Source organism: Pogoniulus pusillus, chromosome 2 (assembly GCF_015220805.1).
Source record: "Pogoniulus pusillus isolate bPogPus1 chromosome 2, bPogPus1.pri, whole genome shotgun sequence".
Taxonomy (NCBI): domain Eukaryota; kingdom Metazoa; phylum Chordata; class Aves; order Piciformes; family Lybiidae; genus Pogoniulus; species Pogoniulus pusillus.
Genome location: NC_087265.1, coordinates 30,535,881 through 30,563,825, shown reverse-complemented (window position 1 = coordinate 30,563,825; position 27,945 = coordinate 30,535,881). Strand labels below are relative to the sequence as shown.

The 27,945-nt window shown below is 39.8% G+C and overlaps 1 protein-coding gene across 2 annotated transcripts in view; it reads left to right on the top strand.

The window, feature by feature from the left end:
* Positions 1 to 27,945, top strand: part of BARD1 (BRCA1 associated RING domain 1) — a 55,617-nt gene that overhangs the window by 8,846 nt on the left and 18,826 nt on the right. For both annotated transcript variants that reach the window (XM_064159063.1, XM_064159072.1), the window contains exons 4-7: positions 7,372 to 8,369; positions 16,435 to 16,515; positions 17,461 to 17,633; positions 26,330 to 26,441. In XM_064159063.1, coding sequence (XP_064015133.1) covers positions 7,372 to 8,369; positions 16,435 to 16,515; positions 17,461 to 17,633; positions 26,330 to 26,441 — 1,364 coding nt within the window. The remainder of the gene's footprint in view (positions 1 to 7,371; positions 8,370 to 16,434; positions 16,516 to 17,460; positions 17,634 to 26,329; positions 26,442 to 27,945) is intronic.

Below are 27,945 nucleotides of genomic sequence, written 5' to 3'. Positions count from 1 at the left end.
AGCATAGGTGAATGTATGTCTCTTCTGCAAGCTCAGAGAGGAGCATTTTCTGTAATACCAAGTTTTAGAAAACATTCATTTAGCTGTCAGGTACAGAAGCGGTAATTCTTCCTTCATTGTTACTCCCTAGTATGTTTATCTAAATTGAAGATCCTTTTTTTCCAAGTCTAATCCCATCAGCACCTTCATGTTCATTTACAGGGTAGCTCTTCATTGACATAAAAATACATTGAAGTAGGAGGGTGGGAGCTGATGTCCAGCTGTAAAGGGATATGTGTTATACAGATAGAAAATCTGGTGCTGATTAAGTTGTTTGGAGCATAGAAAATACAGGTGATGACTCAAAGGGGATTTTGGGGAAACATGTTAAATGATGAAAGCTTTTAAAAACAGAACTGGAAGAGAATCTCTGAGAGGCGCTGTTTATAATGAAGATGTTACAAATAAAGCATTTAAAATGCAAAAATCTTCCTGTAGTTTAATACTCTCTAGACACTGTGGAGAACACTTACAGATGGATTGACCCTTAAAAATTGATCTGATGTTTAACTGTAATAGAAGCTTGATAATACACTTAATTCCATAGTTGTTCTAAAGTAAAATTTGCTTGGTGTAGCTAAACCACAGAACAAAATGAGTTTTGTTTTTTTTTTTAACCTTTTTGTCTGCTTTTAAGGCAGAACAAGGAAGTGGAAGTTTGGATGTTTTGTTTGGAGCTGACATTATGAACTGATGTGGGAGATTACTTTTGATCCCTTGTATCACAGTATCACCAAGGTTGGAAGAGACCCCATAGATCTTCAAGTCCAACCCTTTACCACAGAGCTCAAGGCTAGACCATGGCACCAAGTGCCACGTCCAATCCTGCCTTGAACAGCTCCAGGGACGGCGACTCCACCACCTCCCCGGGCAGCCCATTCCAGTATCCAATGACTCTCTCAGTGAAGAACTTTCTCCTCACCTCAAGCCTAAATTTCCCCTGGCGTAGCTTGAGGCTGTGTCCTCTTGTTCTGGTGCTGGCCACCTGAGAGAAGAGAGCAACCTCCTCCTGGCTACAACCTCCCCTCAGGTAGTTGTAGACAGCAATAAGGTCACCCCTGAGCCTCCTCTTCTCCAGGCTATTCTTCGCAGTCTGCTAAGAATTAATGGTCTTTTAAATGTTTCATGTTGAGGTTGAAGGAAAAACCTTCTGTGCAGGAAAGAGTTCCCTGTAAGAAAAAGTTTGACTATGAGTAAGTGAGCACACCTCTAACAACAGCTAGTTACGTGTTGTAGCATGGAAAATCACAGGACGATGTAGCTCTAGAGATTTTGACAGCAATTGCTTTAGGAAGTTTTGTCGCTCTTCTCTGGCAAATCTGTCACCTCCTGTAGATGTGTGTCTTGAACTTAATGTATACAGTGTGGAATATGTTTGAGTTTGGAGAATCAGGGCTTTTCCTGTTCTTATGGCCCTGTAACTCTGCCATGTTCCTGTCAAAAACATTACTTTTTTTTGTTAGAAGGTCAGAAACAGTATTTTTTGCTCCAGTGAAGGAAACATATTGAAAAAAATCAATCTTTCTATGGAGGAAAGGAAGAGAAGCAGCTGAAAAAGTAGTATTTACATATATTTGCTTTATATCCTTTTTGCATATTTCTTTTATATGCTTTGTTTTGATACAACTGTGGCTTGTCTCAAGGATTCTGTTTGAGACCGTTGTTGACAATGACATTTCTAACACAAATGCACCATCCTGCCCATCTTTTGGTCTTCCATGGACCTAGTGAGCGTAGATCACTATGTGACCTAGTGAGCATGTGTGTTATATCTAAAAAACCTGCAGAACTATTGTGACTGAAAAGCATAGGCTTAAACTCCTGTGTGCAGTATTTCAAGTATAAAAATCCCCCTTACCCTGAGGTTCCACAGCAGATGAGAAGGATCTCACTTTGTACTCCTTTTCAGCTTTTTGCTGAACAGCATGTGCCTTCTAAGAAGCAGCAGCAAATAATTCAGGAAAGAGTGCACAAAAAAGCTTATACCCTTTAAATTAAAGGAAAGCAGTGCAAAGGACACTACAGAACTGTACTGAGGTGACTGAAGGGAAATTGACAAGCAACAAACCTGAAACTGGCTAGAAAATACAAAGTAGGTAGCAAAAGCTGAGTTTCACTATTCACGTTAGAGACATTATATCCTTAGTCTGTGGCAAGGTGAGCAGAGCTGCCTGACCTTTTTATTGCCTTTATGAAGCTAATGGCAAGTTTCACAGGATAGACATCAGTATCTTAAGCCTAAATGTTGAAGTCCAAGACATCTTGAAAGTTTGAGCTGGTGAGTTGATAGGCTTCCTAAGTAAGATCTTGAATCATGGGCATGGTAGATATAGTATACTAGATTTGAAGAAGGTTGATTCACAGTAGTGAATTAGAAAGTGAACTTTTAAGCACACATTTTTCTGTGTGATGCTCTTTAAAAAGAGAGATTGTCATGAATTTTCACAATAACCACTTACAGATGATTTTACATTATTCTTTGTAAAATTATTTGCTTTAACAGAGTAAAATCAAAAGCTTTCCTCTCCCTTTCTCATACAGAGCTAGACCCTGCAGGTGTTGGTCAAAGCTTCCAAAGCTCATGTTGATGCTGGTGGACAGTGGGAGTGATTAACATTTGATTAGCCTTTATACTATCATAATGTAGTTTCACATTTAGTGATGTGGAAGGGAAGATACTGAACCCCTGCTATATTGCATTTCATGTATGCTATGACATTTTTCATAATAGCTAAAGATGAGTTTTTGAATAGCTGGAATTTCTCCCTTTTCCCCCCTGTGCAGAATACTTAACTTGCAAAATAATCATTCTTCAATGAAGACACTAATGTTGCACAGATGGTACCAAAGCACTTCCCTTTGATTTTTAATAAGGGACTAGTTTGTCAAAGAGATTTCTCAACTTCTGTTCTGAAACCCATAATAGAGAATAATTTGAAAGGCACACAATGTGCATCATTATATTCCTTTGATGCAGATTAATGACAGCTAAACCACATTTTCTAATTGCTCCTTTTTTCCTGATCTAGCCTGTTATTGCATTGCAGCAGAACTTGAAGATGTAGCCCTCTAGCTTTCTAGTTCCAAGGCACTGCGTATCTCCTAATATTTTTGTCTGTTCTCAACCCTTTTAAGGAATTCAACTCTATTAAATGTCAGCATTAAGAAGCTTGTGCTTATTATGTGCAAATAAGTCTAATTCAGAGGGAATTCTGTTGATCATACTGAGTATATGAATGTTACTTTTAATTGGTAATGGAAACTAAATTTACTGCTTTTATTACAGGCTGATTCTAATACTGTTACTGTGAGTAGTCTTTACACATTGCATATACTTGAATTCTAGAATTAATGCATCTCAAAAATGTGGAGGGGTGCTTCCTGTGTATTGAAGGCAAATCTTAATCATATATAGTTATTCTTTCACTGCTGATGAGGCACAGGCTCTGCCTTCAGACTCAACGACAGCAAAGAATTCCATTGGCTCGGTCTTTCTGTAAGCCATTTTCTGTGAAGGTAGTTTCACTGAATACAGTTAATATCCTCTTTATATAAATGAACATTTGCCTGGTAAACCATAAGAACTTCCTTTCAGCTTCTTAGCACTGTGTCTTGTCTTTTTTTTCCTCTCCCTGTTACAATTCTGTGTCCATGAGAGGATTAAATTTGCAGAGAGGGTAGATTGGACGTTTGTCCATATTACTTCTACTCCCTACCTTGTCTGCTTTGGAAATGGAGGGAAGGGGCAGCAGAGTCTAAAATGTTTTTTTGCACATGCTATGCAGAACTGATCAGGTAGAGCTGATGTTAGCTACAGAGTATTCTGAAGGGTGGAGTTCCTGAAGAATGGCTGAGACACAGCACTCACCGTGGCAGAAATTGCAGCTTCTTCCCCAGTAAGCTGTGGAAATGCCCTGGGTATCTGTGGCTGGGCTGCCAATGTGATGGCTCTCTTACACAACATGGCCTTTTAGTCATGCTCCAAGAGTGCCTCCCTGCTCTAAAACGTGCCATGTACTCTTTACACCTCAAGTAGTTGCATGTAAGGAAAAGTAATCCTGGCGAAGTATTTATTTGTTGTATTTTCAGCAGATTTTTAATAACCTGACTGCTAAGTCCCTGCTGAGCAATTGGTAATGAACAGGTCACTTTAAGAACCCTTGTGGTTTTCACAAGGTTTCTTGCTTCCAGAAGTGGTGTATACATGGCTTCCAGTGTAAATACTTAATTGTCTTATGCTTAGATCATACTTCTGAAGGACAGTGCCTTTGATTGAATTTGTCACTTGGACTTTAAAGTCTTGCTGTGCTGTACACATCAGAAAGAATTCTGGCCATCACAAGAGTGTTGCACAAATTACTTTTCCACATTGATTTTATTCTTGTTTTTTACTTGAAGATGACTGAAAGTTCTAGCAAGGTAAATATTTTAGAAGGAAATCTGCTGGTTGTGTAAACAGTGAAGGCAAGACAAGTAAATACTAACTGATGTTATATTTTGCATCTGTTTGCAATCAAGTTCTTTTTTTTTTAATGTTATTGTCAGAATGAAATTGGATATGATATCCTTCTGAAGGCTAGATAGTTATGAGATTTCAGTCTCCATTTCAGTGCTTCTATTTCCTTCCTGATTGCACCAAGCTGAGCCTTACAGGAAAATCAAATAGCTCCAGTTCTGTACTTGATGATTGCCTTTAGATACGCAAAGGATCAATTAGGTAGCTGCAAGCTGTAATCTTAAAGACCCTTTTTAGTGTGATGCCATACATATTCCTCTAGCTAACTCTCCTAATAACTACTATGATTTAATTCAAAGGATAAGCAGGATAATTTAGAATCACAGAATAGAATCATAGAATAGTTTAGGTTGGAAGGGACCTCAAAGATCATCCAGTTCCAATGCTCTGCTGTAGGCAGGGACACCTCTCACTAGAACAGGTTACTCAAGGCCTCATCCAACCTAGCCTTAAACACCTCCAGGGAGGGAGCATCCACAAACCTCCCTTGGCAACCTATTTCAGTGTTTCACTACCCTCACTCTTCCTAACATCTAGTTTGAATCTCCCCTTTTCTAATTTAAACCCATTACCCCACATACTGAAATTACAAGACTTTGTAAATAGTCCCTCTCCAGCCTTCCTGTAGGCCCCCTTCATATACTGGAAGGCTACTACAAGGTCTCCTCAAAGTCTTCCCTTCTCCAGGCTGAAGAGCCCTAACTCTCATAGCCCGTTCCTCATAGCAGAGGTGTTCCAGCCCTCTGATCATCTTCATGGCCCTCCTCTGGACTCAGTCCAACATTTCGATGTCCTTCCTGTGTTGGGGGCTCTAGAACTGCACACAGTACTCCAGGTGGGGTCTCAGAAGAGCAGAGTAAAGGGGAAGAATCACCTCTCTTTCCCTGCTGGCCATTCTTCTCTTGATGCAGCCCAGGACACAGTTGCTGTCTGGGCTGCACATGCACACTGCCAGCTCATGTTGAGCTTTTCATGAACCCAGACCCCCAGGTCCTTTTCCTCAAGGCTGCTCTCAGCCATTCACCACCCAGCCTGTATTTGTGCTTGGGATTGCACCAACCCAGATGCAGGACCTTACACTTGGCCTTGTTGAATGTCATGAGGTTGACCTGGGCCCACCTCTCCAGCCTGTCCAGGTCCCTCAGGATGACATCCCTGCCCTCTACCAAGTTGACTGTGCCACACAGCTTGGTGTCATCTGCAAACTTGCTGAGGGTGCACTTGGTTCCGCTGTCTGTATTGCTGACAAATGAAGACAGAGGAAAAAAAATAACCTTGAAATACTGCTTTAAAAGAAAGCTGCAAGTATCTGTTTTGGTGTTGAATTACTAGCTACCTAGTGCTGGTTTAAGCAAAGTTTCCAACTCTTTTTTGTGGCTTGGCAATATGGATTAGTTTGTCTGCTCTCTGTGAATTTATCACAGCTTGCTATGCAAAACAGGCTATATCAAAAATAGAAGAGAAGGAATGGAGAAGACAAATTATCCATAGAAAGTTAATGCACTGAAGTGAAAGTAATACATTGTTATCTGTCACTCTTAGAAATCAAGACTCTGTAGAGCTTATTTTAAGCATGTTTAAAAAATAGAAAACCCCTACCTGCTGTTATTGCTCTTAGTTCTGTTTAAAAGTAATAACAACAACGATATTCTGCGTGCCTCAGTAGACAAAATTAATACTACTTTTCTACTGATTGCTATGAATCACAAAGATTCTTGCTGAATGCTTGTGAGGTTGGAGGCAACAGAATGAATTAGTTGTGTTTACTTTGGAGGACTTGTCTAGGTAACCTACAGTAACTTAGGTTTCCTTGAAGGAATCTGTTTAAAGAAAAAAGTAAATCTGTTCTAGGTGTTTTCACTGAAAGAATTGTTGTCAAATTATTGTCTAACTTTAGAGGTCACTTTATGCTCCTTAATTTATTCTTAGGCCATTGAGAATTGCTGTTTGTAGCCATTGAGAATCGCTGTTTATAGCCCTGATTCTCAACTGTTATTTCATGCACTAGGGGTACAGGATATTCCTCTGTCATCTTGGTTATTGATTTGTAATGTGCTGTACAATGTGACTTACAAAAGTGCTCCACTGCATATTTTGAAACAAATCATAGAACTGCAGAATGGCTGGGGCTTGGAAGGGACCTTTGGAGATCATCTATTTCAACCCCCTTGAAATGCAGGTACGCCTAGATCAGAAGTTTGAGATCATCAATATGTTTAGCTTCCTTGGAGTTATTTGCTACCAAAAGGTAAAGGATCAAATGACAGGACACACTTATAGATTTTCTACATACTTCTGTGGTTCATCTCCTCAGATTTTAGATCAGTCAAAGTTTCTTAGGAATGTGCAACGTTCAAGGATATTATTTTTGCTTCCTTGCAATTATTCTTCCTCTTCAGACAGACTGATACCATTTTAGTAAATTATTTTTGTGCTCTTCTGTTTATGAACAGAGTACTTTGTTAAACCTATTTCCAAGGAAACCTCAGTGAGAGAACCAACCTTTCTCCTCTGTAGTCTAGTCAGAAATCTGTGCATGCGTTGTGTTGTGACCCCAGATTGCTGAGAACATGTCCCTACCAGTGTGCTCACTTGCCTGGTAGATAGCTTTGGCTGCACTGGCATCCCTGAACTCCACAGTGGTGTGTGGCCTTGCCAGTTATTTTAAAGAGATTACACCTCTCCTTTCAGAAGGAATGAAGGCACCCAGAGGTTGTGTTTAGACTCCATCAGTTGTTATTCTGATCTTTTTTCTTTGCCATGTTCAGTTGAAGAGTGCTCTATAAATTATTTTTCTTCTTCTCTGATGTGCATAGATTCAGCGGCAGATACATCCACATCAACTGACTCAGGCTATGGAAAAAAGAATAAGAAGGAACAGGTGAAAATGTGGTTCAGCCCAAAAAGTAGGAAGATTCGATGTATCCTGAACGTGAGGCACTGTGAGACCAAAAGTGATGACCTCTGCCATGACACATCTTCAATTTATGATTTCTTTCCTTCTCCTCCTCACGACAAGCCCTCCAAGCCAACAAAAAAGCCAAGGCAGACACATAGTAAGAAGAAGAACAAGAAGAAAATTCTAGCAGACATTAACAAAGTGTGGAGCTTAGAGAAGCCTGAACAGAAAGTAGTTGAGAAGACTCCCAAGCAGAAGCATATTAGCATCTGCAGTCAACCAGTAGTCCTGTGCCCTCCAGAACCAAATAGCCCTGAAGAGACTCTTCAGCAGGAGGCTGTAAAGGAAGCTGACTCCATAAAAAATACAGAAAATGTGGAAATATCACCACAAGTGAAATCCTCAACGAAGAAGGATGACAATGAGGCAGTGTGCCCTGCTACACAAGACAGCAAGGAAAAAAACAGTGCTACAGAGATGTCATTGTCAATAGAAAATGAGGCTACACCGCTGAAGCGTGGAAGGGAGCAATCCAAACTTCCAGTTACCTCTCAGTCTAAAAGACAAAGACTAAGTGAGAGAGGCAGTATTAAGAAGTCAGTCAGGCAGTCAGATTGTGCAGAGGAGGTACCTCAGGGTTGTCCCATCTCCCCAGCAACAGAACACAAAACACCAGTTCAGATTTCTTCCTCTACTTTGAAACTTAGTGACACTGTAATGAAGACAAGCAGCTCTGCAGCCTTTCAAGTAATAAGCAGTCCCTCACTTTCAGAATCTCCTACCTCATCTACTTCTAAGACTTTTAATCAAGTAGGAATACCACACAGTCCTTCTGTCCTGAAATCTCCTGGTGGTAACACAATTACCAGAAGAAATTACAAAGGAGAGACTCTGCTCCATGTTGCTTCCATCAAGGTAGGACCATCATCCTCTAGTTCAACTTTAAACAAAGGTATATAAAAGCAATGTTATACCTAAAATGTCCTGGAAACTGGTTACTTCAATACATTCTCTTTTAGGGGCAGGGGAGTCTCATCATCTTCTTCTAAGTTTATTGAGGAATTTCCAACTGAATTCTCTGATTTTGTTATACTTGAGAAACTTGATATACTTTGGTGTCAGTTATACCTGTGAGTTCTAGGAAGTCATAAGCATTTAAGTGTTTTGTGCCAGAAAGCTGTCTTTGTGGTTTATCATAAGGGGATTAGCTAAATATTTCAGATCTCACCGAGTGATCTTGATCTATTTAACTTGTCCTGGTAACTCAGCCAGGACAAGATCTGAATTACTAGCATGAAGATAACTTTCTGCAACCTTGAGGTGAACTATTTGATAGTCTGAGAACCTCCATTTGATGCAAGTGTCAGTACAAGAAGAACAAAATGCTGCACCCTGGAATGCTCATGCTGAGCCCTCTGATCTTGAGTGTGTTGCCCTTGGATAGTGGAGAAGGGAGAATTGGAACCAAATTGAGATGATCTCAGTGTGACTTTAGTGTTATTCATGAAATGACAGCTGTCACTTGTTTTGCTGTTGTTATCTTAGCAAGTTCCTGTTGTGGTAGAACTTCATGGCTTTGCTTTCATATTACAATGTAAATGCTACATGCAGGTAGGGTAGGTTGAATGCTTAGAGTCAAACTCATCGGATGCACTAACATAGCAGCTCTCTTCTGAGAGGTCATTTCAAAGAGTTTGTAGTCTGGCAATTTTTAGTACTTTGTACTAAATCATGATAGAAAAATACTGTGTTGTTAATAAACTGCTGAAACTGTTTCACCTGTATGCATCCTGACATTTATACAGCAGTTCTATTTGTTGAGACAAAGGCTGTTCTTGATAAAGAACTGTGCCCTCTTTCAAAGGCATCCTAATAAGCCACTTCTGCTGCATGAGACCTTTTTAAATGGAAGTGGCAGCTCAGCTGAGTTGGGTTCAGATATCTTACTTGATGCCATTAATATGGAGGTAGGAAGGAGAAAATTAAATATTGTTCTCACAGAACTCAAGAGCTTTAAGGAGAGATTTCTTTTTGTCTTAAGTCTTATATATTCCTCTCTATTGAATCACTGTTTACAAATTATGCTTTCATGAATTTCAGGGAGTTTGTAAGGAATACTACTGTGGCTGGTCTTAAAAACATATTTATCTATCTCTGCAAATTTTCACCCAGATGTGACTTCCAGCAATCTGTCTGATACTTACTGGAAGGTTTGGGCTGAACAGTGATGTGCCAGTAATGTGGGTTTTCACTGAAAAAAAAATTTGGAGATGAATGGGGAAAAATGAAGCAATCGATGCTGTAGACTAAAAGAATAAACAAGTTTTGATCATCCAGGTTTAGTGGTTTAGCTGGCACTGCTTGTTGGCATTGGTACAGCCTTCTCTGAGGAAGGGATAGGGCTGTTGCATAGGCTGAAAAGGTCAGCATAGGCTATGGGGTAAATGAGTATAGGAATGCTTTTCTCAGTGATGTGTGTAAATTCATTGTGGTGCTATCTTTTAATGTTTGTTGATCTAAACCAGGAAGTTGTTTCTCTTCCTCATTAGTTCTGCTGTGGATTTAATCTGTCAATTCCATTTGCATTGAGGTGCTCATTAGTAAAGGCTTATTTTAACTAAGTAGGGCTTTGGGGTGATCCCAAAGTTAATACTATCTTTTAAAGGACATTAAAATAAGGCAAGTAGAGTGGCCTTTTTGGCTATGGTCATAGTTTACTTGCACCTACCTTTGTTTCCTGCTACTAAATTTCCAGTGCAATACTAACAAAGCTGCCACACTGTCTCTGAACCTCAGATGCTGAGACTGGGTGTTCGGAACAGGTTGCTTGGGTTAGGTGGTTGGGGCTCCGTCCCTGGAGATATTTGAAGTGAAGCTCAACAGTGCTCTGGGCAACCTGATCTAGCTAAGGATGCCCCTGCTTACCCCAGAGGGGATTGGAGTAAATGGCCTTTGGGGGTCCCTTCCAACTCAGAACATTTTATGAGCCTGTGTTCCTTGTTTGCAGAAGGAGGTTATACAGATTATCTGCTTCCATTTGTAATGTTCTTCTTGTTACATAATTAGGGGTGTGTGATGACATTCTGAGAAGTTGCTGCATCCCCCGGTACGCAGTAAATGTAGGCACAGTTATTAGTCTATGTCAAAGAGGAGTAAGACTGAGTTGTTCAAGCTAGCATCATGTGAGGGCATGGTCCTTCCAGAGAAATGTTAGTCGTGGGTTTTGCTGGCATTTTGCTTTGTGAAGCAGTGAACAAGAAGTAGCAGTGATTAATTGTCATGAATCTGCTGGGGGTGTGTGGCAATTGCATGAAAGCATTTAGTATCTTTCATATAACCTGTATGTTTTCAGCTGAGTCTTCTAGAGTATTGGAACTCTACTATGGGACTGGTAAATGTGTTTTCTCAGAGAAGCTGAGAAATACTTCATGCTGTATGTATATTCTCATTGTGGTTTCATTTGGTTTTGTGGTTTATTTTTTTGTTTGGGTTTTTCAGGTGTTGGTTGGTTGTTGGTTTGGGTTTTTTTCTTTCATTCCAGTCTTTGTTTCTGGAAGAAGTATTTCTCTTCCAGTTTTGTTTTGTAGGTAAATTTTACTTGTTCTTTCCACAGCCAGTAATGTTTTTTCATGTGTGTAATGGGAAAACCTTGTAGCTGCCACCTTCTTCCCCAAAGTGAAATGAAGTCTAATTTTCCAGAAGTTCATTAATTATAAAAAGAAATCTGTATTATTTGCATTAACTGTTAGGGTCTAATACCCTGAATTTAATTAAAGCTAATTGATTTTTCCTTTTTTTTTTTTTTTTTTGGTTATTTAAGAGATATAATAAACATTATCAGGTGTTGAAATTAAGTGCATTGTGCTTTTTCAACTAATTCTGAGGGATTCTACCCATTTGCTACTGCTAGTTATTAACTTACTGAAATCAAAATGGTTCCAAGAAAGGTTCTAACATGGATTAATGTAATGCTAAGGTACACTAATAAATGGAAATAAATGTGTCTCTTCCTGTGAAAAACAACAGTCATGTTTGTCTTCATCTTATAGTCGTTAAAAGTAGAACTTCCAATTGGTTAAAATACAAAATGTGACCTATTGCACTTCTAATATTCTAAACTGGTGGGAAATTGGCCAATCTACAGCTCTTCTGCAAGGTTTTACTTTTTTTTTTACAGCAAAATATCGAATTGTTCACAGGACAGGCTCTAATGTGGCAATTAAAAATGCAGCACAGTACTGCTGAGCTAGTTAGTACAGAACCTTCACTCCATGGAGAGGAAAAAAATCATGGTTTCTTGATAGGGAGTTTCAGGTCTTGGTTGTTTCTTCTGTGTTGATAAGAGAGATGATGGAGCAGTTCACAGTATGGAATTGCTGCCATTATGCATCCCAGGAAGAGGAATAGCAAAACACAGTGCAACAGGACAAGAGGAGGACCATGGCAACAGTTGTACTGTTACAGAGGAGTAAATGGGAGGTAGCTTGGAGAAGGTTTTGGTTTTTTATGCTTCAAATTAGAAGCAATAAAAGAGTAGTCCTGTCCCCAGAAAATAAGAAATTACATTTGTTCAGAGCATGTACTTAGTCTGAAGAGAGACAGAGAGAAGAAGCACTGGTACCAGTTTTGGTTACCTTCTGTTCAGGGTACCCTTTAGTTTGGACAGTTTACCAGGAGGGCCTGCATGGAGTTCACCCATGACTAGCTTGCTGTGCTGAGTTCTTCATATTCATTGTACTTAACACTGTAATAAGTAGTAGATAGTTCCTTGTGAGACTGTTCTTTTTATTGCTTTGCTACCAGTGAAAGACATATTAGAAAGGAGGTTGAAAGAAAGTTTCTGTGGCTTTGCAAGCGTGTCATGGCCAACATAAGAACACCTCTTAAATATTTTCACAAGTGTTTAACCTTGTCATCTGTGCAGTTCCTTGCTTCTGGTACCAGATGGGTGTGTATTATGGTTCACTGTTGAGTCGTATGCATAGCTGGGATGGACGTCTCCCCTCCTACCTTTCCTCTTGAAGCCTGTGATGGGAGAAGGCAGTTGTGCTGCTGCACATCTGAACGCTCCCAGTGTTCTCTGAGCAAAAGGCAGTGGATGGACAGCATCAATTCTGTCAGTTGCTTCACAGTGAACAAATTATTGTGAATCCAAGGTCCTGTTGCCTAGACCTTATGATTTTGTGTGACATGTGACTTAGCTGTGTCCATTTCACTGGAGAAATGATGTCTTGATTGGACTCGATGATCTCCTTGGGTCCCTTCCAACCCCTGATATCCTGTGATGTCTGCTGGCAGAAACTAGCAGGATGGACTTGGATGCAGGTGTAGCACACAAGACTGCTTTGAAGCTGTATCTTGGTACTCTAATTTTAAAGCCAAGCGGTGTAGGAATGGCAGAGCAGTCTCCTGATCCTGGGGTAGCATCAAGCAGGTAGTTGAAGACAAATATGAAGCAATGTAATGGTTTCAAATGCAGAACTTCAGAATTTGAAAGCTAGCCAGGAGTCAAAGCAATCCATCTTCCCTAGCACTGATGTGAAAGCTTAGAAACAAATGGCCCTTTCTTCTTCAATAGTGCTCCATTGTTAGCCCTCTTGTACCTGAGGTGGCTTAAATGTAACTTCTTGAATGTTTTCTTTTTATTAAAGGTTAAGCATAGCTACCTTGTATGCCTGTTAGTTAATAAATGGACTGCTGGGTAGGGAATTAATGTGGAAATAATTGAGATGAGAAATTCACTAATTCCTGGAAATAGTTGACTGGAGCACTCACAGTTACAATAAACACTCTAATTTATATTTGACCACATATGAGTTGTAAATAACCTAGTTTTCCTCCCTCTTTTCCCTGCACTCATTGATGTATTTGTGTTTGAAAGGGGATTTTTATTTGTGTTTGCCTTCAAGATTGAAGTCATTTGGTTACCTTTGCAAGTAAAGGGAGAAGTGATCGAAGTGGTACAGATTTTTAGCATCATTTTCATGTACTGTCCTAATTCTTTCAATCTCTGTCTTTGAACTGGTAGAATACTTTTTCATTAACTTTAAAGTGTGAGTTCTGCGTGAAAGTATCAGTGGTTAATGGAACTATAAAGGGCAAAGTGGCAAAGAGTTCCCTACCTATAAAATGGGGCTGAGAGGACATTTGCAGTTCTTAGCCATCTGTCTTCATTAAAACCATGACACAATTGGCTTGGGAAAAAAAACAACAAAACCCCTTCTCTAAGCCAAGTGAGGATGGTTTTCTGGGCTTATGCCATCATTTTCCACAGGAACTAAATTCTTATTGGATGTGGAAGTGTTTGTAAAGCTGCGTAAATGCCCTTTTCCATGTAAGCTGATGCTGTCTTCTAGATCTGCCAACAGATGGCCCCAATGCCTTTCTTGCTTCTGTGGTGTAGAGAGCTCCCTTAATCTGTAGGAGAGGAAGAGCAGCCCCATTGCATTATTATGTTGTCAATATACATAAACTTTGTTATGAGCTTAAAATGTCCTTTGCTTTGCATCTTCCAAATGGATAATTTTGCATTCTGTAGTAGTTTCTGCCTTTTCAGAAGCTGGTTGTAATCCTTCACTGATAATGAGATTTAAAAGTAAACACTTCCTTGAGATTTGTTAATGTTAGCAGTTTTCTACCTGATGTTTGTCCCATTCTCTGGTTCTGAAAAAGTAGTATCTCCAGTTACATTTCCCCTCTGCTGTTGTTGCAGACTGCTAAGACAAGCAGTGAGGACCCTTCCTTATATCATTTGGTATGGTTATAACCTCTTATTTGGAACTGATGATTTTATGCTAGCATTGCTCAGTCAAGTAAACTCAAGGGACTAAATGTTACAAAGTAAATTTTAATACTGGTTAAAGCACAACTTCATGAAGTATGTTTCAGTTAGTACTTCTGTAGTAATAGATGTAGTCTCTTCTGCTTTCTTACTTATGGAAGAGCTATGGTGTATAGATGTTTGTGGCCAGGACTTGCCCCTGCCAGGTGCTTAACCTTTTTTGGGTAGAGCTGAGCAAAACAGTCATGAAGTGTTTAACTGTGAGTAATTCCATCAACTCTGATAGAAGAGGTCAGTGTGTTAGCTGCGCTTTTTTAACTTCTGGATCACTATTGGATGACAGTGGTTCTCTTTGTGGGAGAGACCCTAACACAAGCCTGTTAAGGTTCTACATCTTGAGATTTTGTCTCCCTTTTTTAACTCAAATATTCATCATACAGTAAGTGACTTGAAGAGACTCCGAGGAGATGGAAGGCATGTTCTAGCAATCGACAACTTTGTTAGCATCTCCCTTGTAACCCTGATTGACAGCACCTATCCAGCCATTGCACAGTGCAAGTGGCATGACAGCTTCCTCTCCCTTCCCGTCACCCTCATTGCTAGGTGCTGGCTGCAGGGAGCAGGTTCCATTTACACCTGAGGCAATGACAATATTGTCTTCTGTAAACAGCAAACACCAATTTTCTACTGTTTACTTAGAGCTGGATTTCATTCTCTGTGTGTCATCAGCACTGGTGTCCACACCAGCAATGTTTCTTTTGGCAAAGCTGCAGTAATGTTTTACAAATCAATGTTCACCTAACGATTCTGAAAAGCTGTGATACCACCTAATGCCCACACAAATTATTAACTATGCTTACTGCTCTGAAGGAGTACTCTTGAAATGTCAAACCCTCGCTGTACATGTTTGCAAACTTAACTTTAAATGATAAGCTCAGATCTCACTCATTATAGATAATTGTATCTTCTCTCTGTAGAAGAAGATCTAATGCTGAGCACTGTCTGTTACCTTGCAACCATAAAGTATTCTAACAGCAGCATATCCTTTAATTGCTTTGAAAGGTAACATTTTACTGGGACAGCTGGGTTGTGAATATAACACAGAAGATTTATCTCTGATGTGTTAATTTGCTTGTTGGAAAGATGGTGGTTCTCAGCATTTTTTGGTTGAATTTTGAGTTTCCATTTATTGCTTGCTGTATTTATTTCTGCTGAGCAGTCTGTCTTTACTTTTTAGTTAGATAAAATATTAAGATAAAAAGTATTTTTGTTTCTCTAACAAAAAATGTGATGAAGTTTATTTTTATTGTATATAAAGCTTAATTTAATACTCTTAACCTTCGCTAAGGTACCTTGTGAAGTAACAGTCACTACTTAAGGGCATGGAATATACTGTATATCATGAATTAAACTTCTCTCTACCCACGTCCTAATATTTACATATTACAAGTTTGGCCAAGGACAAGAGCTAAATATCAATTAGTACATTAGCCTCTTTGTTTGAGATCACAGTACTCTGGTCTAGGGAAAGTGGTGGTTGCCTTGAAATGTCTGATTGAGATAGCTCCTCTGATTTATGAATTCTGTCCAGATGCTTCCTTTGCTTTGCCTTTACTCAGCATCTTTCCTCTCTGTGTCAGTTGCCATCCTTTTCCCACGTACATTTCCTTGCTTAGGGTAAAAACTGAGAAAATGAAAACTGTTTTGGTAGAGCAACTGTCAGAAAAAGTGCCAGCGAGATTCACCATGAGTAGTGATTGCAGTGGTAAATGAAACTCTTTCCCTTTTCCTTTTGACTTCTGGGAAAACAATTTATAAAAGCTTGTCAGGCTTATTAATCTGTTTCACCTATGTATGTTCCTAGCCAGTTGTTTGAAAAAAAAAAATAAATCCAGTCTGAAGGACAAGAAAATTTTGAGTAATGCTCTTGATTTTAATCTTTGCAGTTGACTCCAGTGGACAGATTGCAATCAGCACAAATGTGTCCATTTATTCTGAGTTAAGTGTGCTGCAGGCATCATTTTTTATCTCAAAATGTATATTTTTGTAAAATGTATAGGTGCTTCTAAATGAACAGTAATAATAAACTGTGGTCTCCAAACCAGTTGAGTTTTGTTATCCTGACAATATCATTAGATTTTTATTGCAGCTAAATATATAAATCTCTTCTTCATTACATTTTCTTTCCTTCCTATGTAGGGTGACGTAGCAACTGTTGAGCAGTTGCTGAAAAATGGGGCAGATCCCAATGTCAAAGATAATGCTGGCTGGACACCACTGGTGAGTGCTGAAGAGTTCTGTCGTCTTTCTCCTGATCAGATTTAATTTCACCCCTCCTTTCTTATTTGAGTTGCTTTGACATGCATTTTGGCAACAAAGAGTTATGCAAAGTGATGATAAAGAAGTTTAATTTATTACCAACTACTGACCCACTCAAGTCCAGCTCTCCTTTACTGGTGTAGGGCATGTCAAGAAATCTATGAGCCTACCATTCTGCAAATGCAGAAAATAGAGTTATGGTGGCTGGAAAATGATCAATTGCAGATGACATGTATATTTATGGGTTCTTAATGTCCTTCATGTTCTTTACCATTTTGGAAATGTATCAAGTAGTTGAATGAAAAAAATGCTCAACTGAATTACAGAAAATAAACATACGGCTCTGTTGACCCATGACAACTTTTCTCTCTTGCTTAATACTCTTGACAAAGATTGTAACCTGGGAGACCTCATTCCCTGTGGTCTAATTTGCGCACAACTGGCCTTTTGTTGTCCTTCTCTGTGTTTTTTTATTGCTGTTAAGTTCACAGAATCATAGAATCAACCAGTCCAACCTAGCACCCAGCCCTAGCCAGTCAACTAGACCATGGCACTAAGTGCCTCATCCAGACTTTTCTTGAAGACCTCCAGGGATGGTGCCTCCACCACCTCCCTGGGCAGCCCATTCCAATGCCAATCACTCTCTCTGTGAAGAACTTCCTCCTAACATCCAGCCTATACTTCCCCTGGCACAACTTGAGACTGTGTCCCCTTGTTCTGTTGCTGGTTGTCTGGGAGAAGAGACCAACCCCCAAGTTCTAAGGTTAATTCATATTCCTGATATGAATTCCCCAGTCATCTACTGAGAGGTGTTTAAAAATGAGTGCGTTAACTGTTGTGACATAAGTCCTTCCTCCTGAATTCTGTTTCACTTGAGTTTTGTCTTTTATGGATTTCCTCAACTAGCATGAGGCCTGTAATCATGGGCACACCGAAGTGGTAGAGCTGTTGCTACAGCACAAGGCGTTGGTGAACACTACAGGGTATCAGAATGAATCGCCGCTTCATGACGCTGCCAAGAACGGGCACGTGAACATTGCTGAGCTGCTGCTTTTGCATGGTGCCTCCCGTGAAGCTGTGTAAGTAGATGTGGGGATGTTATTTAACAGTGGCATTAGCTACAGCTACAACTTCCAGGGTGTGTGTTAAGTAAATATGAAGCAAAGCTGGTAATAAATGTGATTTATTTAAAGTGAGGAGGCAGGTGTTAAATGTATACTCTGCTTTCCCAGGTAGGTGTTTCCTTTGTTTTCCTTTGTCCTTAGCTTTTCTGTTGGAGTCATGGGTAGCTGGAGCACTGGGAGAATGTTCTGGGAAAGTAACAAAATATACTTACCCTATTTTTATACTGCTCTTGGCATCTTTTTGCAGCTACTGTCGGCATTAAGATGCTGAGCTAGATGAGTTTTAAACAACTACAGTTGTTTATTGTCTCTTTACTTTTAATATGCTACTTGCTGGCAGAAGGCATTTTCGTCCAGGCTTTTCTGCATGCACAAATGACACAGACACAGGTTGGGATTTGGGAGATGTTTGGTGTTGTTTTTCCATTCTGGATGAAAGCACTAATCCTTAGTACTCTTTTTAATTAAAGAATAAGTCTTAGAAATATTTTCAGTTGAATCTTCTATACAGTTATGCATCCTGAAACTTTTGGTGTTTATGTATAGGAAGTTCTAAAGAATCTGTTAGGCTATGAATAACCCTGCAATCTATTAGTATTTGGACACTAAATGTGGTTTTTTAGGTGTTGTAGGTTTGTGATTGTGCAAGGGCCTGTATGTATGAAGTTTGAGGGCAATGCATGTTGTCAGTGGGTGTGTGTATATAGTAACATGATAAGATGAAGTCTTGCGTGACATGAATTTCCTTTCCAGCTGCATAAAAAAGCATAAACAAGTTCGGCTTAATCACTTCAGCTTTCAATATTCACTCTTGAAACTTACAGAAATTAAGTTATTTCATGGAAAAGCGTAAGGTTTTCAAAACCAGTCTTAATCTTGAATATACTGATGTTTAAAAAGAACAAAGCAAACCCACAAAACTTTAGCATGAAAAAGTAAACCAAAGATCAGTTCATTTTCGCTTTGCTTTTGAACAGCATACACCAGCAGATCACACCTTGAAAAGCTGACAGCTTCAGAAACTAATTTTCAAGCCACTTGAATATCAAGAACTGATTGTGTGGCACTTATCACTTGCCTATCTGGTATTTGAAAGTGTAGCACAGCCAACAGCTTTAATGCATGGTTTTGACAGGATTTAAGCACTGGAAGATTTGGATTCAAGACTCCAAATGCCAACAGTGGACTCTCCAGATCTCTTATTAGCCTTAGTTTCTGCCCCATGTGTTCACATAAACTGAGGTGAAGCTGGACCTCTTTCAGTTCGTTCAGAATCATAGTTCATTCAGTGTGAGCAAACATGACATGAAGCAAATTCTTTTAAATCATTGAGAGAGAGATTTACATAAACTTTAAACTGTACTAGCTTTTCACTGAACACAGGTAAGAAACTAGCTACCACTTGCAGTACTTCTAAATAGGGGACATGGCTTCTTACTTCTGTGCTTGAATTAATTTCCAGGGTGCTTGGAATCTCTAGTGTATAGTGGTGGTAATTTTGTGGGTTTTTTTACTTAAAATCTTTTTGGAAATAAATTTAGGTGTCTTTAATCTTTGTTTCATTTGTCTGCCAAAAGCAAGCACAAGTGCTGTGACAAAAATCCAGTCCTCTACGTCTCTCCTTCGACTAGAAGAACTGAGGCTTCCAAATCTTCTGTAGGCTGACTAGCTGGCTGAAAGGCTACTGGGTGTGTATCTGTTGCACTCATGATGGGAAGGAGTTAGAGAATTTTTTGCAGAGAGTACTAGAGACAGTGAAGGGGATGTGCAAGCAAAGTGTTCAGGCTTGAGTAGTAGTAAGATTTTACTGACCTCTTCCAAGAAACAGCAGAAGCAATAACTGCACATCTGAGACTTCAGAGAATCTGTCCTGTGTCTCCATTCCTTCCTGTACCCTGCTAGTTTCTCCTGATGAGTTTTGCTGCAATGCTTCCCTGACTTTGCAAATCTTGCAGGTGTGTTTCGGCCACTGCTTCTGGTAGTTGCAGTCCGAACTAAACAGTGGCTCGATTTGTTTAGGTGGGTCAACTTGAACTTGCTTTGATGTAGAAGACTTTTTTTTTCCTAGTGAATGTGTGCACGCTTACAATGACAAGAAGCTTGCTTTTCTTCAGTGATGATCACTGAGACCTGCAGGCTACAGCTTTAAAAACAGGAAGCAAGAACAAGCTGGTCACTTAAGATGGTGCAAGTATTATTCTTTTCAGTATCCCCATTTATAATTGGCCTTTTTGTACTTGATGCAGGATCTACTCACCTTTACTGCTGTTGGATCTTTAAAGTAGAGCTAGGGCTGTATGAGTAGAACTTGCATCTCTTCTCAAAAGTTTATTTTATTAGCGATATACAAGAGGAGTGCTTTAACTTTTTAGATGTATGCAGTGAGTAAGCTAAGACTATACCAAACCCACTTTGCCAAACATTTCTCTAATATTAGTTTGCCTCTTTTCGTGTACACGTATGAAACTTTCTAGTCCTTTGCCTCTTTGGGATTTCAGTGAACTAACTTTTAGGGCAGGAGAGGGCTTTCTTTGTCCTAACAAATTAAAGTCATTCTTCATTACCTCTCTGGGGTGGGGAGCAGAGTTTGATTAGTTCACTGTGGTTACTGAAATTACTTCAGCTAAACTAAGTAAAATGTGAACATGATAAATGCATTTGAATGTTACTTGAGACATTATCAAATATACAGCATAAAACTTCACACAAGTGACTGATGTCTTGCTGTTTTGACCATAGAATTAACTTGGGTTTGTGTCTTAATGTGTCTTATGTTGGAGAGTTAATCTACTTGAATAAAAACAGTGCTCATGTTGAATAGCCTGCTTAGAGGAGAAGCTTTGAGATTTACTATGATAGTCAGTTGTGCAAGATAAAATATATATTAAAGATAGGCAGTATTTACTGACTGTGACTGCAGGCTCAAAGGCAGGTAAGATCCACTGGTCTGTAGAGCGAAGTAAGATTAAGGAGAAAATACTTTCTAAGCACCTCAGTTCATGAGGTGCACAGATATTAGCATAGCCCTCAACATCAGAGAGCTGAAATTTTGCCATTTCAGATCTAGATGGTCAGGTTTAGAGACCCATCAAGTGCATCTCATTCCAGGTGTCTCTCAGGCTAGTTTTTTTCCTTGCATGTTAATAGAGAGTGCATTAAGAAGTAACTGTAATACAAAGCAGCTATCTGTCTTTGGGAGCAGTCAAATACAGATGAAAACTACCTCCTCTGCCAGAAAGCAATCTTGGGATTTTGGTATTCTTTGGCTAAATTGATTTTTTTTTTAATTTAAATCTCTGAGATTTAATATTTGTGGCACTTCCTTTGGCATTTGAGGCTTTCACTGACTGGGAAAGATATGAACTACAAATGAAAAATATTATATGGACCAATGGACCTATTAATTGTCCCCCTGGTCTAGTTAATTTTTTAAAGTTAATCTCCTACACATAGCTAATTTTTTTTTCTACAGCTTTTTTTTTTATGTGCTCATTCTTGAATTCTTTCAGCCTTGCTTCACAGCAAGCCAAGTGATTTGAAAAATTAGATCTGTGCATTTGCAATTTCATAGTACTTCCTAAATGCTTTCACTCAAATGGGCTATCTTGCCAGTTCTTCATGCACAATAAGTTTAGCATTTGTAAAAATTGTTGTGTTGACTTATTTTTTTCTCTTTTAGGTGCTAGTTCTCTTCGAGTAGTTGAGTCTGATTCTCATCAAGACTCTGATTGGTAATGCTTAGAGATAGACAGAATGTGGTCCCCAGTTATGAGTGGCAGGTGGGCAAAAACTTGTGGAACTTGCAGTTAATTCCAGGAGGCATTTGACCATGACACTGACACAATTTTTGTCTTGTTTTTCCAAGTTGAGATTGCGCAGGACTTAAGTGCAAGACAGTGTGCCAAACTTCCTGCTGACTGCAAGTTCATTAAAACCCTGGCCTTGTTTGGATATCTAGGGTGGTCTTTTTGGCTACACAGCCTATTTAGGTCGGTTTGGTTGTTTGTTTTCACATCTGTCAAGTTCAAAAAAGATTTCAGCTTACCACACTCTAGTAATATGGATGCTGACTGGGAAGCCCCAAACGTGTCGTTTCCATATTCAAAATAGTGGTTGCAATAATGCACTGGGACCTGGCCACAGAACTGCTGTTCAATATTGAGCTCATTTCGTGAGGCTGGGGTAGAACTGGGTTTGCGTAACTTCTGGTGTCAAAATGGTGCAGTTTAAAACAGATTACAAAGTATTTTGCTTTGTAAACAAAGTCATTGCATGCTTGTATCGAAAGCTTTGAAAGTTTGAGGCTTTTGAAGAACTGACAAGGTCATGTCTCCCTATTTATCATCTCTCTTTTGGTTATTTGCTGAAAGTTTACTGAAATATTTTAGCGGGTAGCTGTTAAATTTCTTCTTTGACTACAGCAGTAACCTCTGTTGTCTTAGTACCTAAGGCTTGAGCAATGTTGCAGCATAAACTGAATCCCACTTCTAAAGCTTTTCATAAGAAGTTCTTTGATCTGTCAGTCCTTAAGATATCACCTGTCATTTCATTTAAAGTCATACTCAGCAGATTACATTGAGTTGCTCTTCATTGGGCTCATTTTTGTTCTCATCACAGACATCCTACTCTTTGATTGGAATTTATTCCATCTGTAAGAGCCCTCTGCTGACTATTCAGTACCTTGATGACTGACTAATAGAAAATTGCTTGCATCAAAGGGTACATCTGACTCTTGAATGTTTAAAACAACTTGCAAAAAGTCCGCTTGCATTCTGGTAAAAAGAAGTGTGCCTTAAAGACCTGCTGTGCTAACTGAAGCACCAGAGACACTTATTTCTCTCTTGTAGAAACAATTGTGTCTGTCTTTTCTGTGAGTGGGAAACTCGTCCTGTTAAGCAGCCCCATGCACCACGCTCACTTTGAACAAACCCAGACTTGTAGTAGGAGCACACAAGCATAATGACTGATATTTCCAAAAATACTGGGTTTATGTGATAGGATGGACAATGTGTGTGTGTGTCCCACTTAGTTTTGTTTTGCAAACTGGATCAAATTTGAGTTTGTTTTTTAATTTATTTTTTTAACTCTAAACAAGGTGGATCATTTCTCATTCTCAGCTTGGCTGAATAAGGACAGATTTGAACACATTTTGGCCATAGTTTATTTTTGCTGTTCTGATGTGCTTCTGGTGCATTTATCTGGTCCTAGAATCCTAATCATAGGGCTAAAAATAATATGCATTCCTAATATATTAAAAATGGTTCTTTAAGTAACTGCACTGGTAATTGTATCAGTCTGAAAGACTGGGCAAGATCTCTTTTCTTGATTATTTGCTTTTTTTTGGATGGTTAGTGAGTACTTAACTAGGAGGAGCAAGCTCAGTTTTCATCCTTTATCTTTGGAAAGGTAAAATAAAGCACCACTACACTTGAAATCTGTCATCTGGATCTGTTCCTTAGATTCTGTTGGGCTGGTGTTCCTTTTTTCAGGCCTGAGCTCCCAAGTTTGTTTTACTTTAACAGTGCCACCTTAATTAATAGCCATTAATTCTTCAGTTCTGCATAACGATGAGATGGTGTTTCGCAACACTGGTAAGAAGTGAGCGAGATGATCTCAAAAATGGAGGCAAAAAAAAAGAGGGGCTGGCTGGAGGTCTTGTTTGTCTAGTTTTTAATTGGCAAAAATGTTCTATATTTAACTGTGTTGGCCTGTATATCTATGGTAAACATCATCGAGGGCTTTTTCCCAGACTAAGTGAGATCTCACTGTGACTGGATAGGGGCAGAAAGACACTCCCAAACCTCTGCTGCTGACATGCAGTCATACCCTCCCCCTGCTTAGTTCACAGTAAAAGGTCAACCATCTAGTCTAAAGGTGATTTTAGTGAATGTGCTAATATTTTAAATTGGTGTTCTCCTTCTCTGGATGCATTGTTCAAAGGAACTGTCCTGCAGTAGTTGGAGTTGAAACTGGCCTTTATTTAAAGAAAGGGCAAGAGCTACCCTGATGCATGACAAAGCAGGAGCAGCATGACAATATTTAATGGGCTGCAATTCCCAGGACTCGGCTGAGATTTAACCAATTATCTTTTAGTCTGCAGAGGGTGTGTTACGCCAGCTCTGTGCTCATTAGTAACACGGAAAAGCTTGGGGTTAGTAGTGCTGTAAGATTAGTGATTTTAAAATACCATCCCAGAATCTTCTGTGTGGGTTTTTTTTTGTGGATTGTTGTTTTCCCAGGAGCCTGTGTTAGTGAGCAGTGCTCAGTCAGGAGCACGGAAAGCTGCTAAGGTCAGATGCATCTTTCAGCTTCACACTGACCAAAGCTCCCGAGTTACGTCAAAATGAAGACAATGATCTGAGCCTCTCTTTGGGCTGGCTTGGGTGATGGATTTAGGAGGAATTCCCTATAAAGCTTTCTAAATGCCTACTCTGCAGAGGAACGTGTGGCTAACTAGGAGACCACACTTTGAAGCTGCAGTGGTTTTTGACCTTTTTAAATGGTTCATTGTTTGGTGACTAAGCTTATCGGATTTCAGACACTGAGTTGGGGCTTTGTTCTCAATGGCAAGCTTCCCCTTCATAACCAGCTCCTATTCATGCTTTGAGAGCTACAGCTACATGAGATAGGGAGAAGAGGATCAGCTGGACTAGCTGCTATTCTGACAAAGGGGCAAAGCAAGTGAAGTATTTCCCAAAGAGTACTGGTAGAGGATCATGCTTTGTTACTACCAATGATACCTCTTGTGGCTTCAGTCTGTCCTCCACAAACTGCTATTCTGTATCTACAAAATTCTGTAACGATCTAGAAGCCATGGTTGTGCTTAATTGTTGTGGGTTTATAGCAAATGATATCTGTCTGAGTCATGGTAAAAGAATAGAGGAAGAAATCTGTCATGGATCATAGAATGGTTTAGGTTGGAAGATGATCTTTGAGGTCATTGCTTCCAACCCCAAGCCGTAGGCAGGGACACCTCCCACTAAAACAGGTCACTCAAGGCCTCATCCAACCTAGCCTTGAACACCTCCAGGGAGGGATCATCCACAAACCTCCCTTGGCAACCTCTTCCAGTGTTTCAGCACCCTCACTGTAAAGCATCTCTTCCTAACAACTAGTTTAAATCTCCCCTCTTCCAGTTTAAACCCATTACCCCTTGTCCTGTCATTACAAGACTTTGTCAATAGTCCCTCCCCAGCCTTCTCGTAGGCCCCCTTCAGATACTGGAAGGCCACTCCAATGTCTCCTTTAAGTCTTCTCTTCTCCAGGCTGAAAACTCCCAACTCCCATAGCCTAGTCCTCATAGCAGAGGTGCTCCGGCCCTCTGATCATCATCATTGCCCTCCTCTGGACTCGCTCCAACAGTTCAATGTCCTTCTTGTGTTGGGGGCTCCAGAACTACACAGCTGTGGCTGTTTAGAGCTAGATTTGTAACTCAGACTTAAAAAAAAATTCAGAACAGAGAAACTTAGAAGTGGAAGCTCTGAGTGGAGAGGTGAACGTTCTAAGGATAGGCCATATAATGGCAACAATAATAAGTTAATGTAATTTCATTGGAGCATCAAGAGCTTTATGTCTGGAAGTACCTTCCTCTTGCTGCTCTGCTGCTCCTACTGCTGTCTTCCCCTGCTGCTGTTTTGGCTGATGCTGCTTTGTTGCCACTTGACCCCTTCCCCATCTTCCTTAAGGTTATTGTATTTCTGTAGTAGTTTATTCTCCTTATACTGTTATATTTAGTTTAAACTGTAAAAAATATGATTTTATTTTTCCTGACTTACCAGAAATCCATGTTGTAGTGAGTTTACTGGGGAGGGATCCACCCTAACCCAGGACAACAATACTCCAGATGGCATCTCGGGAGAGCAGAGTAAAGAGGGGGATCACCTCCCTTGTCCTACTGGCCACACTTCTCTTCATGCAGCCTGGAACACGGTTGCTGTCCAGGCTGCATGTGCACATTGCCAGCTCATACTGGGCTTTGCATCAGCCCAGACCCCCAGGTCCGTTTTCTTAGGGCTGCTCTCCAGCCATTTGCCACCCAGCCTGGATTTGTGCATGTCTTGAAGCATATCTTCACTACGAGATGCCACATAGAATGAATAGTGTTCAACAAAACTGGCAAAACAACTAAAATCTGAACGAATCTGCATGTTCTGTTGAGCAGCATGCTGAGGGGAAATGAGATGCATACTGAAATTTTGGAAGTGTCAGGGAACTGCAATTCCCAAGTAGGAAGCAGACTGCTCTTCCCATAAAAGCATAGCCACATTGAGCTCCAATGTTTTAACACAGTATGTAGAATCTTCTGATGTGTCTATGGGTAAAGCATTTCTTGGTTATATGACTGCATCGAAAGATTAAAGCTGAAATTTCTGGGTCTTGTGAATGACCTATACCAAAGTGCATCCTGAAACAGTTTTAAAAGACTGTGAGTTGTTGAACTGAACATACTGCTCTGCTTGTCAGCCGAGCGCAGCAGCTTGGAATTCAGTATCCATCTGTCTTGGATGCCGTTCTTACTAGAAGCTTTGTGGTTTTTAGCAGAAATTACATATTAATAAGAAAGTGGAAGGGAAAGCCACCCAGCTAATGTGCCCAGTTAAGAATCAAGTCACATTTTATTTACTTAAACCCATCTGTGCTTGTTTTGCCAGTAATAAATTTGGTCTGCGGCCTGTGGACTATGCACAAAGCGAAAAGATGAAGTCTGTGCTAATGTTAGAAGTGAAGAATGAATCATTTTCACTTAAACAACCCTCTGATGAGGTAAGTGTGGCTGATGTTGGTTTTTTTTGTTTGTTTCATTTTGCTTTTTGAAAAAAGCATAAGCTTCATTCTGTAAGTGTTGAAGGCTTGGACCTGAGCACAGTATGTCATCTGTCTGTAAAGATTACAGGGTGACTTAAATTAGACTGGGAAACGACTTGCACAGCATCTCTAGAATGTATGTGGGACAGGTATATATTCTGATCTTCTGTTATAGCTTTACTTGAGAAAACAAAGGATGTTTCTTGTAATACAGCTTTATCATAGGAGAATGACTGCTGTGTTGTTCTTGAAGCATCATTGATTGCACTTTGTTCTTCTTGTTGTTTTTCTTTCCATTTGAATTTGTTCCACTTGCCAAACTCTGTGAAAGCAGCAGCAGTAGTCTTTGTTCCAGGTTCTTTTTGTGTGCCTTTGAAAGGTTGTTTCAGTATTGTTCTTTGTCCAGAGATGAAGATAGCAGCTCAGGAGTTGAAAACGACTTTTCGTAGATTGCTTTGGGCTTGTCATTTTGGGTTTTTAACCCCTCTTTCTGCCAAAGACCTCTCAAGACCAAAATCAGGTTCTTCAGACTTCACGAGTCACTGTATTACTAAATGCTTTGTGCTTCCTAATGAATGGTGGTTAAACTGGCCTGCCTGATCCAAGCAGTTCTAGTCTACTCCAGAGTATACAGCCCGTTATGAGCTCTCCTCATTGAAGTGGTAAGATGTCCATGAGCCAAAAGTAAAATGTTTCAGCTAAATTGGTAAGGATACAACTGTTCTTTCACCTGCAGAAGATGTAAGATGCATCACTCTTGACACAAACCATTTGACATTTGCCAGTGTGTGCCAATAGATGGTCGCCAGCTCATATGGGTGACTTAATGCAAAGTCTGAGGCTTTAAGGTGACTGGGTCTCAAAGGTATATCTGTGTTATGGAATCTGGAAGCACTTGTGAAGACCCAGGAGCTGAAACATCACATCTTTCTCAGCATAAAAGTTGGGCAAGCAGCTCCTGTTCACCTTGCATTGATTAGTATATGCATTAAAAGCAAACAAACCAACCCCCAAACAACCTAAAACCAAACAATTTGAGGAGTCATTACTTAGAGGGCAATGTATTAGAGGCTCTTTAGTACAAGGACAGGCAGGTGCTAATTATGTAGGTTACTCAACATGCTGGTAGCATATCTGTTGGTGAAATCTCACTAGAAGTAGGAGGCTCCACTGAGAAACTTTTCTTTTTCTCCTTCAACACTGCTGTTAGCCAGGTTGTTTACACACAGTTCAGACACCTGTAGCTGTGCACACTACTGCTTTTTTATCCTTTAAAAACCAAAAATCACAAACAAAACCAAAACCCAACCAAAACAACCCCCCCAAAAAACCCTAAAACAACCCTAGCCCAAAAACCAAAGGAAGCAAGAAAGAAACTGATGCACAAACTGGTTTGGTACCTTGCATAAGCTAAAAGAAGCACCTCTGAGTCTGCTGAACTTACAATTAATTGTTTTTCTAT